At 38.1% G+C, this 16166-nt stretch overlaps 1 protein-coding gene across 1 annotated transcript; it reads left to right on the top strand.

The window, feature by feature from the left end:
- The first annotated feature begins 8706 nt into the window (after window positions 1-8706).
- LOC124121529 (collagen alpha-1(XII) chain-like) lies at window positions 8707-15747 on the top strand. The gene is made up of 3 exons (XM_046484549.2): window positions 8707-8732; window positions 9739-9800; window positions 15124-15747. Exons 1-3 carry the CDS (start codon window positions 8728-8730, stop codon window positions 15720-15722), a joined length of 666 nt encoding a protein of 221 aa, XP_046340505.2. The 5' UTR covers window positions 8707-8727; the 3' UTR covers window positions 15723-15747.
- Window positions 15748-16166: the final 419 nt, after the last annotated feature.

The raw sequence follows: 16166 nt of genomic DNA, 5'->3' as shown, positions 1-16166 counted from the left end.
GAGTGAGTGAGTGAGTATGGTTTTACAGTGCTTTAAGCAATATGCCAGCAATATCACGGCGGGGGACACCAGAAATGGGCTTCACACATTGTACCCATGTCGGGAATCGAACCCGGGTCTTTGGCGTGACGAGCGAACGCTTTAACCACAAGGCTACCCGACCGTCCCTCAAGGAAGGATGGTACTATGTGGTATGTGTGGACCTCTGAATAGTATCAAGGTTGAAAGTTATGAGTCAGTGTCAATATCTTTCTTGTACAATTCCTAATGTACGACTGCCTCCGTGGCCTTGTGGATAAAGTTTCTGGCTGGTGATTAGAAATTCGGTGGTAAATAATTATGATCATTTTACTATTTTTTGCTTACTTTTATCAATATTACTTTTATTTAATTTTGAATATTCATTTAAAAGCAATGCTAGTACTGATTCCCACATCAACCAAACACATGCAGCACACAGCATGTATGTAATGTCGTCTATAAGCTGTATCAGCAGTCAGTTAACAAGTTGTTGCAATCACCGTGTTTTTTTTTCTACTCTTGCACTGATCAAAATAAAATTTTCTGTCACATCTGTGTTAATTTATTTCTTGGACAACTCCTGATGCAGATCGCGCCAATGGCCTGGTGGATATAGTTTCTGGCTGGTGAGCAGAAGTTCTGCGGTTTCATGTTCTGGACGCACCATAGCAAAGTAAATATAAAAAGATTATACTTGTTGAATACTGTGTTTGTTTAAGGTATCCAAGTTACATTGCTGCATGGTATCTCTGGGCTATCATTCTAAACGGCCGAGCTAGTCCCTGCACACACACACACACACACACACACACACACACACACACACGCACACGCACACACACACACACACGTGCATGCACGTCGCTATATAAGTTCAATAACGTTGAATGCAGCTATCTTACCTAATGTAATACAAAGAGTGCCAGGTATAACGTCATCAATATCTGCATAATGCTTGTCAGACAATTTTTTCTTCAAATGCAGTAAGAGGTAGAATCGGACAGTGCTAAGTATCGTTGCTGAGGGGGATGTTCAAAGAGTTCAAAGACATGAATTACAGTTATGGCGACAGACTGGATACTCCATCGAAGTTGCCTAAGAAGATTAGCATAATATTGATAAATGATGGTTCGACGATAAAACGGTAGCTATGGAACATACTTTGGAGGAGACAATGTTTCCACTGCGTTGACTGTTGTTGAGGGGGGTGAATCAAAGACCCATCCATGGCTAAGAAAATCAGCTGAGATCCTTCAAAACGACGTTAATTCTTATGACAAATAATGAAACTGGTGTGTTCTGATAATGAGGATCTCTCTTCGCGTCCATATGTTAATATTGGAAGTATCATTATTCCATAGACACCATGTTCTCGTGTATTGCTGTTGGAGTTAACACTTTCAGCTGGAGTTACATGTACTTGATGACAGCGGGGTAGCCAACAGAGAATACCCACATGCACCGAGTTGACGGTAGACTATGTCATATGCGTTCTGGAGACCCACTTCTTCCCAAATTCAGCCTTCCTAATTATAACTTGGTAAGATTCAAATGGTTAGACTCATGTATGTCAGAGAGGACATATACCATAAGGAAACACCTTTTAAAAAACCTCAAATCTAGAAGCTAATGGTATAATAATAACTCACTCATTAAAATAAAAAAACAAAACAACCTTGTTAACATATACCACTGGGCATTGAAACAAATTAAACCTGAAGACATAGACACCTTGAATCACACCTTGAGGCCACAAATCCACGATCTTCTTGGGGTACTTCAACGCCCACCATCCCTCCTTGGGTGTAAAGGATAACACAGACTAACACCGCAAAATCATCGCCGACTCGATCGAACAAAACAAAACTAATACTACTAACTAACAGCCAACCAGCTAGATATGATAAATAAATGAAAGCATGTCAGCTATTGACCATGAGAAGTGCATGAGGAGTCATTCGACAGCGACCACTTTCCGATCAATATAGGATACATAAGCATCCAAACCTCAAATGATCCCAAAGAAACCATATTCTAGTACAATAGGGCCTACAGGGACAAATTCAAAACAATATGTAAACAGGTTAAAACAGCTGACCTCTGAACAGAACGCATAATTTACGTAGCGAAAAAGTACATTTGTGGACTGAGAAAATTAAAAAGATTAAACAAAAATACAAAAGCGCATTTAACAAAGCTTAACAATGCTACACACATCTAAAGATAGCATATCAACTAAATCCCCAAGTACAAAACCTCGTCAAAACAGCAAAAAACAAAAACTGGAAAATATTCTTCTAAACAGTAAACCATCACACAGACGCAAGAACAGTAAGGTGCAAAATGCTCGCAATCCGAGGCATTAAACGAACAAAAATACACCAATCATAAATAACTCAACAAACCCTAAACAAAAAGCAAAGAACCTAGCAAACCAGTTCGCAGCCATTAGAAGCAAAAGTAATCTCTCTAAGGGTTCCAAAAACAATAACACATTAAAATACCACGCCAAATTACACAAAGATCATAACCTAGAAATACACGAACCATGGGTACAGTGTGTGAAGCCCATTTCGGGTGTCGTGATATTGCTGGAATATTGCTAAAAGCTGCTAATTGTTTAGAATTGTACACGTCTACAATAACAGTTCGTTTGTGATCCTGCAAAATAATGTGGAATGAAAAATAGAATGAAAAAAGTACCTTGCCATCTCATATCAATCTTCTTTGTATATGTTTCCGTTACTGGCAACAACATGACAGACTTTACGTGGAGAAACAAAGACATACATAAATTGTCTTCGTATTTATAAATGTTTAAATAAACTGTAGTCCGTTCCTAAAATGGACAGAGTGTGTAGTAGATGTACTACATTTCAGAATGAATATTTAATATACATATCCCATACATATTCCAAGATATACGCCTTTTTGCAGCAATGTATCTACATCATTCAATATATATATCAATATAATATTAATTGGAGCATAGCATTCGTTTAATAATTAACGCTGTCCTAGTAACATGAAAGCAAACTGTTATTTTTTTCAGGTAAAACCTTACTGGTTTGGCTGGTCACACTTAACAGGTGATTAGATGATGCGCAGGACCGAACCCCTAGACACTCTCAGGAGCCAAGCTTGCTGAACACGGGAATCCATCCCCCTTCTGTCTCCGACTCACGCTACTTAACTTCGCCTGATGGTGGACCTGTGTGTTGTACTCGGGACTACGAACCAGCTTAATGAATAAGGCATGTGCTCGGACACAGGTAATCCGCAGGCTATGTGTTTAGTGATCCATCTGAAAGTGTTTGGGGTTTTTTAAACTCGCAAAAGGCCATGGTTTAAGCGTAATGGTTTACATTGTTAGTAACTTCAATTCCCAAATATAATATTGTAATAAGGTTAAGATGAGTGTCAAAAACATTAGAAAATGGTAACAAAATTGTAACAAATTAAACCGTTTATAGCTGCAATGATGAGATGCATTAGATTTACAAAGTTCGTGACAGAGAACTTTTAGTTCGAAAGGAATAAATAGAGAAAAGACATTTCACATTTATCACAAGAGTATTCTGGACATTGCACATTTATCATTGGATTGGTTCCATGTTATCGTCGATTGGTTAATGAATCAAGCAGAGAGGTAAGATACTTTTCATTTGTAGAATCCGGAGTCACAAAATCAGTAGAGAGATGATCAATCTGGCATGTTGGCTTCGGTATTTTTCCGATTACGACACACATGAGTTCAAGGTCAGATCTAACTTTTAACGAATCAAATCGAGATATTGTGACATGTGACAAAGACAGGCCAGGCCCGAACACTATAATATGAAAAATGTCCACATTATATTAGGAGAGGAGAGCGCGGTTTGCAGTCGATCGAGTCGAATCCCGATCGTTCTAGGTTCTCCCCATTTAGTGACGAGATTGGCCGGTCTGATCCTGTCGTGTATTGATAGATGGACAGAGAGTAAGTAAAACTAATGTAAGTATAAAACTGGTGTTGCGTTTCTTTATTATGCAAGTATAAATGCTAAAGGAGACAATTCGGAGTAAGCGTCGTTAGACCAATCACTCCTTGGCTGAGCTGAGCCGATGCTGACAAGGGGAGTTGCAAAGTCATGGCTTAACAGACAATGATGACAAGGAACGACAATACTTTTAGTAACTGTAGTAGGGTCCCACCTGAAAGCATTAACGTCAATACTGGATGAATTCTAAGTAATCACTCAAAAATGTAAATGTATGTCACATTCCTGATCCCATAACAGGAAACTAACCCGTGGAGGAGCGACATTGTATGCTTGCATTGTAAGCTAAGTATGCTTACCTTTATTAACGGAACTCTCAAACTCTCCAAATATAATACCCGGGCATCGAATACTCAATAAAAGAAATCTGAAAACACATAATGTTTATCGACATTCTGAAAAATAATCCTTATCAGTCATTATTGAAAATTATTCATACTGTCCGACAAATATCCAGGCTCCTCATATAACAACGTTGTTTGAGCAAAGCAGTCTGCATCAAACACTCCCTTTCGTTTCACAAGGACTTGGAATTAAGGCATCTTGGAATAGCTAAAAATTCGGTATATCAGGCTGCGGAAAACCACTGTCAAAAGGTCATAGATGTGTTCCGATATAGTGAGGTTTAATGGTCCCATTGGTTGCAAATCTGTGAATCAAACCAAAGCTTAACGTATCCTAACCCATATAAGGAACTCTACAGTGAAACTTACGACCCGTTTGTAACACAGGAAACAAAAGTAAATATCAACGCCAACAATTGATAATAAAAACGTTAAATCACATCGGACTTTTATCCAGAAACCAACACCTATATGGATTTTCCAAATAGTAAACTAACATTGATAGTGGTGGGCAGGTCCTCTCCGCCTGATAGCATGTGTCGCGCGTGCAGGTCAAATACTTTTGAATGCAGGACTTATTCTACTGTGCCCACACGGTTCACCTTAACCCCACCTCGACCAGCTTTTGGAGGAATCCATACTGGAATCTGATTCTCTAATCACGTTACTATCACATTGTATAAGATAGCTTCGCGATAAAACACAAAGAACAATGAAGACCGAAGCGTAGTCTATTTTCAAGACAAAACATTGTTCTGTCACGACGTCATTTCTGGTGATTCGAAAACATGCGCTCGCAAATTGATGACTTCGTATTTTGGACGACGTCAGGTTTGGTGATGGAGGTGTCCAGTGAGTTGTTCCCCTGGACATCCGGGAAATACCAAACATAACACCCTGTTCATAAAATGGACTTGCCCGACATTGCCGAAGTCGGATTGTGTTCAGGGAGTCATCATTATTTAAATACGGTTAACTATGTTTAGATCCAGGGTAGAATAGGTCTTCAGCAACCCATACTTCAGCAACCCATAAGAGGTGATTATGCTTGTCGTAAAAGGCGACTAACGGTATCGGGTGGTCAGGCTCGCTGACTTGGTTGATGTAGTCATAGTTTCCCAATCGATGCTAATGATGTCAGTCACTGGATTTTCTGGTCCAGACTCTATGAAGTATAGGTCGCCGTGATATAGCTGGAATATTGCTGAGTGCGGCGTTATGCAACAAACAATCAAACAATAAATCGTCCAAGGCGTGTTCATTTGACTGACATTCTCAAAAAGCTGTGCAAAATGATGATATCTCAAATAAAAAAACCGACTCGTGGTCGATGTTTATCGTACGTACAATAAAACACTGCAGAGAGAATAAACACTTCGGGGCTGCGCTCCTCATGGTTTATATTCCTTGTAGTGTTTAATTGTACGATAAACAACTCCCACTCGTCATTTATTTCTTAAATACACAATAATCCTACGGCAGTCATTACCCTCACACAAATGTTACTCGATTCCGGATCACATAACAAATTTCCATTTACCACAAACATATCTTCTCAAAATTGGCCGTCACTTAGCACGAATATTACTGAAGACAGTGGTATTATGATTTCAGAGAGCCTCAAGGTATGTTAGTTAGGTACGAAATAAGCCAAGTGGTCCAGCATGCGACTGTCAAACGCGTGGAAATAGTGAAGCAAATTAAGAAAGTTGATATATCCTTGAGGATCGCATCCGTGGTCTGGAAGAAGTGTAGGTGGTTAGATCCCCGACCGCGTCACACCAAAAGACTTTTAAAGATGGCATTTGTATTAACCCTGGCGCTCCGCATAGATTTGATAAAACAAGGACTGGTAGGTTCGGAGACAGTATACAGTGTGAGGAAATGTAAACCATGTTTCATTTGGTACTCTTTGACGAGTCAAATGTTTTCTTGATATTTATCTGTTATGCTCAAACTGTGAAACTTCGCCGTACTGCAATACTCCAAAGGTGCGAATGGCTGTGAGTATGCTAAAAGGTGACTGTGGCCAAGAGAGATTTGTGTCCAAAAAGCATTCGTGCTGTACGTTTTGCATCATGGAAAAGTGAGGTAAAGGGAATGGGCTGCTAACATACACTGTCAGGGAAAAGTACACAGCCATGTTTGATGGTGACACACACACTAAATGATTATTCGATTTTAATGTGTTTGGACCTCAGTTTGCGGTGTTTCGGCGACTGTTTACAGCTTGTCACATTGGATTAACGTTAGATGTATAATTTATTTGTCAAAATCAATTTCCCAGTTTATATAAAAACTGATTCCATGTTAACGTTGAAGAGTATGTGATTGTTACTGGACAGGCGGAATGTTTCGGATTGCATTCATATGCAGCAACATGACTGATCGTTTCATTGTGCAGTGACCAGTGTGAAACTTGGTTTGTACAGGTATGCATCACACTACCGCCGCCAAATCTGTCCACTTCCTATATGCAGTTTGGGGGAACAGGACGTCTCCCATCCGCATGGCGAAGCGTAAAACGTGACTCATCACTAAATCAAACTTCCAAATCAAATCTCGATCGCAGTTGTGGCCATACTCTGTCACTTTGACACCATTGACGTCGCAGCCGAATGACTCGCCCGGATCTGTGAAGGTCAAGCGTTGTCCCGTATGTTTGATAACAGTTACAGTTTTGTAATGGTGCTCGGTGCTACGTGGAAAACCCTGATTGTCCTGTATTCAGTCGGGTGTAGCCTAGGGCGTCCGTGATCTGTCTAGGCATTTTTACGCTGTTCACTTGCTGTAAGATTGTGATGGCAAAGTTTTATAGATAACAGATATTTACTACTTTTACTACTATTTTACTACTTTTGCGTTTCTCTTTTTTGCAGATTATATTTTGAATTTTCAGGAAGTTTCATAGCAATAGGAAAATCGATAATATTTAATTACTGCATACTCACACAAAACATATATTATATATAACTTACATGTGTAACATCTGTATGTTCCACGAGTATTTACAGATAAGCCGACGGACAACAACGCACCAGCAAGGCGTTTTCAGTGAAGGTTTATATCCCTCATGACGTCATCTATTGTTGTTGGGAGTGGTTTATTCGCATACTGATGTGTTGTTGGTTCCACTATGCCCGTTGGCTTTCACGGGTTTATTCCTCCGCGAAATATAGTAACAGTTTTCTTCTTTTTGCAAACCATGGATTGACTTTTCTCGACTCTTGTATTGGAACCCGTATACTGCATGGCACTCCGTCATTGATTGTAAACTCGAAAAGGAAAAGGTTTTGAAGTTAATTAAGGAAATGTTAGAAATTATTATGCAGATATTAATCTAATAAAATATGTTTTTAATTGTTTGTTCTTGTAAACTGATCATAAAGTGAAATGTTAAGTCGCATTTTAATGGTTTCATTGACATACATACATGCTAATACTGTCGATTAGCTAGAGGCTAATCTTTTGTTAAACAAGTCAGATATTTTTTTAAATCGATTCTAAAAGCAGAGACGATTCCAACTATATCATGAACATGTGTTTATGAATCACTATCAATTAGTGAAGATACCATGTGTTCGCGAAAACGTGAGCTATGTTATACAAAAACAATGTTTTCTCGCGTTCCAAGACTGACACGTGGACTTGGGTGTGTTACGAGATTGAAGTCTGGATATTGTATTGCGTCATTTTGCCAATTATTTCTCAGTTCACATTTCCTGATGACACCTGTTGTGAACATTAATTATTTCAAATTTTTAAGTACTTTTGTAATTTTCTAAAAAATATATTCTTAAAAGGAAGTTTTGTGCGCATGAACCTACGCATTTTGCAACATATGACAGTTATCTTGAATATAATTCAAACGTGTATGTAGATATCAGCATATATTTTTCTTTGCGTTAGTTAAAATCAGTAATGCAATGTATTATCTGAATGGCCAGCCACTAAACCACTGAAAAGATTCAATATTGAAGTTATTTGTTGTGTGAAGTTAGTTGTGCATAACTAATAGTAATATCAATGAACCTTGGTGTTGATTAACATGTAGTTACGGTTATTAAAATGTCGATATAGAAGGATATTATACAATGCGTCAATTTTACTCATTGATAGGTAACAGAACGACTACATTAAGTTGTCATTGTGTTCAAATTTGAAGCTGCTGATAATTTTCATTTAAACTTTTGAATTTTTCAAATGCCCTATTACAATCCGATCGATGACGCTGTGAAGTTTTGAACTGTAACGATTAACTGAAATGCATAAATAAACTGGGCAACATATAGTAGCCGGCATCGTCGGGTCGCCTGTTAATCATGAGGTAAGTTGCTATCGAATACCCTTGTACGTCTTCGCCAAGAATCTTTCCATTTCACTTACGTTTGTTACTTTGGAAATTTGTCAATCACATTTACAGTTGTCATAACTACCATAGCAGCATTAAATTTAGGGTTATTCGGTTTTGAGGTTATTCGTTACATCTGATTTCAATATATCCGGAGTTTGCTGGCTGTTTCTTGTGATGTACTTTACGTTGATTACGTTATTGTGGCATGGTGTGTGTAACAAGGTGTGTGTTCTATGGAATACTGTATGAGACATTCTCGCGATCTCGAGCTTTTGACACAAACTTGAAATTCCGAGAAGAAATTTCGAAAGTCCGAGAAGGCTGGATCGCAAGGCAGGATCGTTCTCCCGATATTTGACCAAATACTCGCGTTCTCGCGATCTCGATCTCGCTACAGTGTGATGGCCTTGAATCTTTATGTGCTCTCCCCATCGTTTCGTTGTTAAGTCAAGGCTATCGGAAGTTGTCTAATTATTCAAAAACGCAAAAAGGTCTTTTTTCGGAAATTAATTTTGCCTGGTCAAAGATAAGTGTTTGCATTGCAACAATAGCTTGTGAACAATCAACGTCATACCATCATGACGTTGTGGTGGCTATCTTTAGTGTGCATATTTTCGTCGGCTGTTCGTGGTAATTATTTGGACCTATTTGGCGTTAGATTCCATAAAGAGGGAGACAACGTATGGCCTGCTGTAGCCTTTCTGTGTGTGTGCATGCTAATCTTATATACGATCAAGTAAATACTGGCAGTACGGTTTCATTTGACGTTTGTCTCATACAGTTAAAAAGTTGCAATACAGCATCAATGATTTGTTGTTTAGTTAGAGATATGACCTCAAAGTCTTGATTGAAACCCTTCGGGGACGACGTTTTTCATAAGACAACGCTGTAGATGTCCCGTTTGCGTATTCTAGCCTACAGACTTACCGTGCAAAGAAATACAAAGAATCAGAATTACAACTCATATTTTTTTTTTTAGAATTTGGCAGCTGCTTATGGTCTTGGGGCTTTTCCACATCAGAAAGGCTTCCGCCAAGCGGGGTAAGTAGACACTTCTCACTGCTTCAATTCACTCACTACTTCAGTTTAATCCTTGTTTTGAAAGCGCAAAGGTCGTGGAGTGGTCTCAGGCGCAACAACACGCTGTGCAAGTTTGCCCTGTAGCCATCCTTGATGGTTGGTTCTATTCCCATATTGCTAAGATTATGATCGTTGGTCTGTCAACATCATACTCTCTGTTCCAAGATTTCGCCAAAGTGGTGAATGTCTCCTACATTGTACCTACCTCATTTTAGCCCTTTCTTGTACCTTAAGCTGACATGCCATGATATCACTTAATTAGTGTATATCTCAAGGACGTGATTCTGACAAATGACGAAAAGGTAGCGTTTGCTTCACAAATAGTTGTTTCTTATTTTATTCATGTTAAACTTTGCAATCAAATTACATGACATGATATTTACGTAGCAGATAAAATGATAACGACGGACAAACGTCCTAAATCCGTATATCCTGCCACGTTTCTGCTTCTTGTTGAGGAATAAATTTAATTTACACCTTCGACAAAGGAGTGACACTTTCCATCATATTTCCTAAAGGCAAGAAATGTAAAAAAAAAAAATCGATTTTTTTTTTGAATATCAATTGTCCTATATATATATTAAGTCAATTTCCAAGGAGAGATAATCATAACATAAGTAGAAAGTATATAAATTGTCAAGTGAAATTGATGCACATAAGACAAAAGGTGTATGGAGTGCGTCCAGCAAGACACAGGCATACAATCAAAAATGATGCACACACTATTTCTTATATTTATGTTAATACTACAAACATAACAACATATGCACCATATTTTGGGATCAAAACATGATTAAAATATCCGGAATAACATTTTCGAACATCATAGTTGCCTGTAAGCCATTTTCAAAGGACTGTAGAGTTCCCACAACTGATATACTGGGGTGTGGGTGGGGTTTGTGTGTGTGTTGTTGTTTTGTTTTTTTTTGGGGGGGGGGGGGGGGGGGGGGGGGGGAGGGGGGGGGGGGGAGTCGCATTGATATTGAGTCGGCTAGAGGTCAGCAGTATAAGTTAGGAGACGCATTAATTTCCAGATGTACAGTAGTGACATAAATCGTATTCGATGACTAATTATTACCTAACATAGTGATAAGGGTCACTGTCTTGTATTACTAACAGATGGACTGCCTGGGAGGCTAGCTTTAATGACTGCGCTATGCCATTACACATTTTTGGCGAATGAGGTTAGTCCTACTGTTAGATATAGGCCTTACCCTCCGAACGTTAAACAAGTCGTAGTTTACCTAAGGGACTCAATGTACGCTGTTTTCTCATGAATGCAACGGAGGATAATAGTAAAAACGTTTTCAATGATGAGTTGAGCAAGACATTAAGACATGACAGTGAACCTCCGACATACCCATGGATAATAAAGAAAACATATTATAAAGAAAACCCCAGTGTGCCATAATCAACTTAATCAACAATCTATATTCCTGTACATTTTCTTTATAATACGATCCTTAAATTTTTAAGTTTAGTTTCTAGGTTAACTAGTAAAGACAGTTGCATGATTTTATCTACTGATTTGCATACTAATTAACTTATGGACTTCATACAATCTCAAAGCGTGTCCTCTTGTGGCAACATGTATATTTGTTCTAAACGCAACTGTGATGTCATTTGATTACTAAAAAGTGTACAGCTTGAAAAATGTTCACAACATGATCCTCATGCACTCGAACATCTGGGACCTCTGTTGTATAATATTTAAGTTTCACGTCATATTTACAGCCCCTTTGAGTAAATTGTACTACCTCTATGCCATTATTAAAAACTGGTTTAACATGACTACTTCAACCAATAATAATTTTATAGGTAGGTCAGTTCATTCATGTTTATGCCAGTTCTCTCATCAGATGTTATATTAGGAAATGTACCTCCTGTACTCATTGACAGTATAAGCTATAACAATTCTGTATTTTTATGTTTATCACCATGTAAAACATTTAGATATTGTAATAAGTTTCGTTCGTTATTTAGTTATATACTGTACGATATGGCCTATATGACAAATGCATTACTGTAGTCATTTAAACACACCTATAGTTTTCTCTTATATTTCGCGACAATGTACATTCAAACGCCTATCGTTGAAGTATGGATACATTTATATACGGCACAAAACAACCTACACGCCAAATACATTACCAAATTAATTTAAAGTCATATATAGCCTTCTTTCAAGTTTCGCGACAATCTACATTGAAACGCACATCGTTGCAGTATACAGTTAGTAATATCTCTCTATCTGCTATAGGAAATGCACGTCCTCTATATAACATCGCCAGCAACGTGATACATTACCGTATTCACCAAAATAATCCGTACGGAAACTTACTATTTTCACACTAATACTGAGCTGTATCTCCAACAGTGTACCTTCGTATCTTTATTTGTATCAATCACCCTGATGCTTTTTTTACCGTTTTTGCTGAAATTCTTTGTGATCCATTACCGTAGTCACCAAAATGATAACTACTCGAACTTAATAATATCTCTAAAATTATAGTTTCTACATTGTACCTTCGTATCTGAACAATCATCCAACCATATTTTACTTATCGTATTTGCCAAAATTATCATATCATGAAAAATATTACTCAAACTAAACATATGAATATTCTGGGTCTATACCAAAATAAATGGCATATTCCTTATTTGAACACTCTCCGCAATTTACCGTATGTGACCTACGTAATCATTTTACAATATCAAATAAGTATTAACGATGGTGATAACTCTTATCGTTGTTACCCATGTAGGATAGAATTGTGTTGGAGGTTGTACCACACGTGCTCTAATATAATGTAACACTTACTCGATATATCTGTAAACTAATGTTATTTGTTATTGTTGTGATTACTCCAGTAAAAGCATATCACTCGTATAATAACTTTATGCGCATTTACCGCATGTACTCAAGTATAACTTACAGTGTATTTATTCCCAGACATAGATTTATTATAATCTACAGATTAAAAGAAAAAAAGCAGCAAAGAGGGTTTGGGTGATCCTTGCAGTCAGGCTGGTTAGGCTCATCAACAGCTTGGTGCTTGGGATGCAAGCGTGACATTTCGAAAGCAAGGTCTGCATATTTGCCATGTTTTTCCTCAATCTTGTCAAAAACATTACTGTCAAAGGGGACAGAAAATTCAATGATGTAAATGATTTCATTGGATTCATCAAAATTGAGAAGATCAGGTTTTTTGGCCTGGATACGTCTGAAGCTGTAAATGGGCATAATCCAAAGAATTTTATATTTATCATTTTCCATGACGCCCTCTTCATATTCCGGGTCGTACCATTGGTGGGCCTCTGTTTCAAAACCACAAGCATGGCGAAGACAGTAAGGCCTTCTCAACACACAAGTGATAAGGCACTTCGCTTGGTAGACACTCATTTCTGTACCGTCCAGCAGTGCAGAACCATCAACAAAATCAACACCGACATTGAGATAATGTCCCACATCCTTGGCTCGTTTTAGAAAACTGTGGAATGTTATCCCATCTGGGTGGATTTTTATAGGGCAAGAAATGAGGGAACGCATGTGCATTTCAATTTGCATCGGGTTACCATGGTCGTTGCTGTGATGCGTTTGGGCGATCGGTTTTATTGTCATCTGCTTTGTTTTTTTATCATCAAATTTCATTTTTCCGGACTAGGTTATGTTAAATTTTAGAAACTTTGACACAGATTACCCAGATATTTAAATGACAACTTTTCATGCAATGTTACTTTGGGTGACGTTTCGTTTGCGGTTCAGTATATGAACAGGTCTGTGGTATACAGATTGAGAGAACAGGAATTGATATGTGTTCAGCGTGTCCTCCATGTTACCAAAAAAGGAGGAATCCAAGTAGAAAATAAATCGCGTCAATATAGGTATTAATTTTGCCGACCTAACGGTAATAAGCAGACATGTGAAATATGTTGAAATGATCATTAAAGGAAAATCTAAATAATGCTCGTTATATGCATCTCAACGACCAGACAAATATGTCACTATCTTTTTTGATCGGCATTTATAAGTAAGGATAAGATTTATGGATGAACAATATGCCAGTGCCTGATATGTCAGTGCCAAAGCCAATGTATTAGTTACTAACGGGATCGGAAGTTCAGGCTCGCTGACTTGGTTGATGCATGCCATCGATCTCAATTGCGTAGATCGATGCTCATGATGTCGATCACTGGATTTATGGGGTCTCGGTTATTTACAGGTCGCTGTCATATAGCTGGAATATTTCTGAGTGCGGCGTTAAACAACAAACAAAAAATCAAACACACTTTATCAGTCATGAACATGCTTGTGATTGTTATGATGGACCTGCAGTATCTTGTAAGTTGAATTAACACCATCTGTAATGTAAGCACCTTTTGCCCTTGTTTTAGCTAAGGTCGGTGTCATAAAAGACGTTGCCGCATTGGAGGCACTTGCGTGCAGATTAGACGCTCCAAATACAGATGTTTATGTGTTTAAATCGGACACTACACGTCTACATTACATAACACTTGCACAGAAGTTATCCCAGTGTTGGAGATTATGCATGAAACTATTGAACAAAATTGATATTTAATACTTCTAGGCCATCAAATGACACCTGGATGACAGGCCTTCATAGCTGAAGACCACGACGACTGCCAAGTTCAATGTATCTATTTCATTATGTATCTCACACTTGAAGGGAGATATAACAAAACGATGGATACACATCGGGGATATCTGCCACGAATGAAATTAGTACTTTCGAGTTTCTAATCAACCATTTGGAAATACAAGTCGTCTTTTGTGGTCTCTGAATGAACCACTTCTAATACGGCACATCTTAAATGAAGTTAGTTTATTTTGTATAACAACGGAATAATAATTTGATATAATCTACCTTAAGACATGAACTAATAATCCATTTGTTTGAATTTTAAGAAAACTGGACAAACGGAGATATATACGTAAAATCTTAATGGTGTTACAGTTATCATTGATTTTATCAAACAAAGTCATATTGACAACTGTTGAGACGTTTCTTTTATTTCCAGTCGCATCACATATTAACCACGTCTACTTATGACAATGCTATTGAGATCTACCAATGTTCAATGATCAAGGGCGCCGCAACTTTGCCCACATTTTATTTCTAGGTTTGTCAGCTCCATGCTCGCGCTGAGGCCTGCATCACTTCGTGCTTTTCTCCCTATGGTAGCTACATCAAACTGACACAATAGGATATAATTGAGATGCAGTTCAAAACTAAGTTACTCAATAATATGTTTTCTTTTCCAGTGTGCGGCCAGAAGAAATTCGATATCCTGATCGTAGAAGACGTATCTAACTCAATCGGGAAGCTTCAGTACAGTAGCGTGAAACGATTTGAACAACAAATGCTCGGGGATTTGGAAATAAACTCTAGGGGCATTAATATTGCTTTTATGGTATTTTCCGTAAATGCAAGAGTGGTATTCCAACTAAATGCCTACTCTAACAACAGATCAGCTGTTCTTGCTGCTGTGAACGCACAAGTACATGAAGGTGGTGCTAGTACACATATTGGCGAAGCCATAAAGTTGGCTAACGACGACGTTTTTACGGGAAGAAACGGTGACCGACCAGACGCTGACAACATGGTCATCTTCTTCACTGACGCCTATGGTACAGATGATGACAAATTGGTTGTGGCTGCCAACATTGGTTACCTTCAATCAAAATCTGAAGTTTTCGTCGTCCATTCGAAGGGACCAGGCGAGACAGCCAATAGAAATGCGACTATCAGTGCACTTGCATCAGACCCAGATAACAGTCATGCTTTCAGCGTTTACAACTCAAATGCTTTCAATGCATTCATGCAAAAAGTCAGGGCTATGCACTGCGAGTCACTTTATTGAGGAAAGAGCATGTCAATTGCATTCAATAAATAATCTGCAGCTTACACTGACTTCATGTTGTTTGTTAAAGATGGTTAAAAAAGAATACATCATTTATACAATAAGTTAAAAAGCTATTATCATGAAGGTCCAACTGATTGTGTTATTATTTCAATGGCAAGTTCTTAAATGATCGCGGGAACATTTTCAGATACCTTCATCTTTATCCTGGAAATCCTACAGACACATTAAGCCTCTTCAGTGCCTCTTTCCATCCATGATATCGATCTGTCAAACAGCAATGAATTTAGGATGTTTATTTGAAATGTGCCAAACCGATATTTAGAAACTTGGAAAACCATAATCTTGAATCAACGTATTTCGGTTATGCATTTGGAACTTCTTAAATTCTAATGTAAAATGATTCAAAATCGCTTCTACAATCACGAAGGAAAGAAAAGCAAA

This window comes from Haliotis rufescens, unplaced genomic scaffold (assembly GCF_023055435.1).
Source record: "Haliotis rufescens isolate VD_foot unplaced genomic scaffold, xgHalRufe1.0.p SCAF_2, whole genome shotgun sequence".
Taxonomy (NCBI): Eukaryota; Metazoa; Mollusca; class Gastropoda; order Lepetellida; family Haliotidae; genus Haliotis; species Haliotis rufescens.
The sequence above is the reverse complement of the archived record's forward strand: the minus strand, read 5'-3'. Positions and strand labels throughout refer to the sequence as shown.

Excerpts from the sequence above, each read along its gene's own strand:
- LOC124121529 (XM_046484549.2), top strand. Across the intron at positions 9,801-15,123 it reads AAAGGCTTCCGCCAAGCGGG|TGTGCGGCCAGAAGAAATTC; the intron begins GTAAGTAGACAC and ends TTTCTTTTCCAG.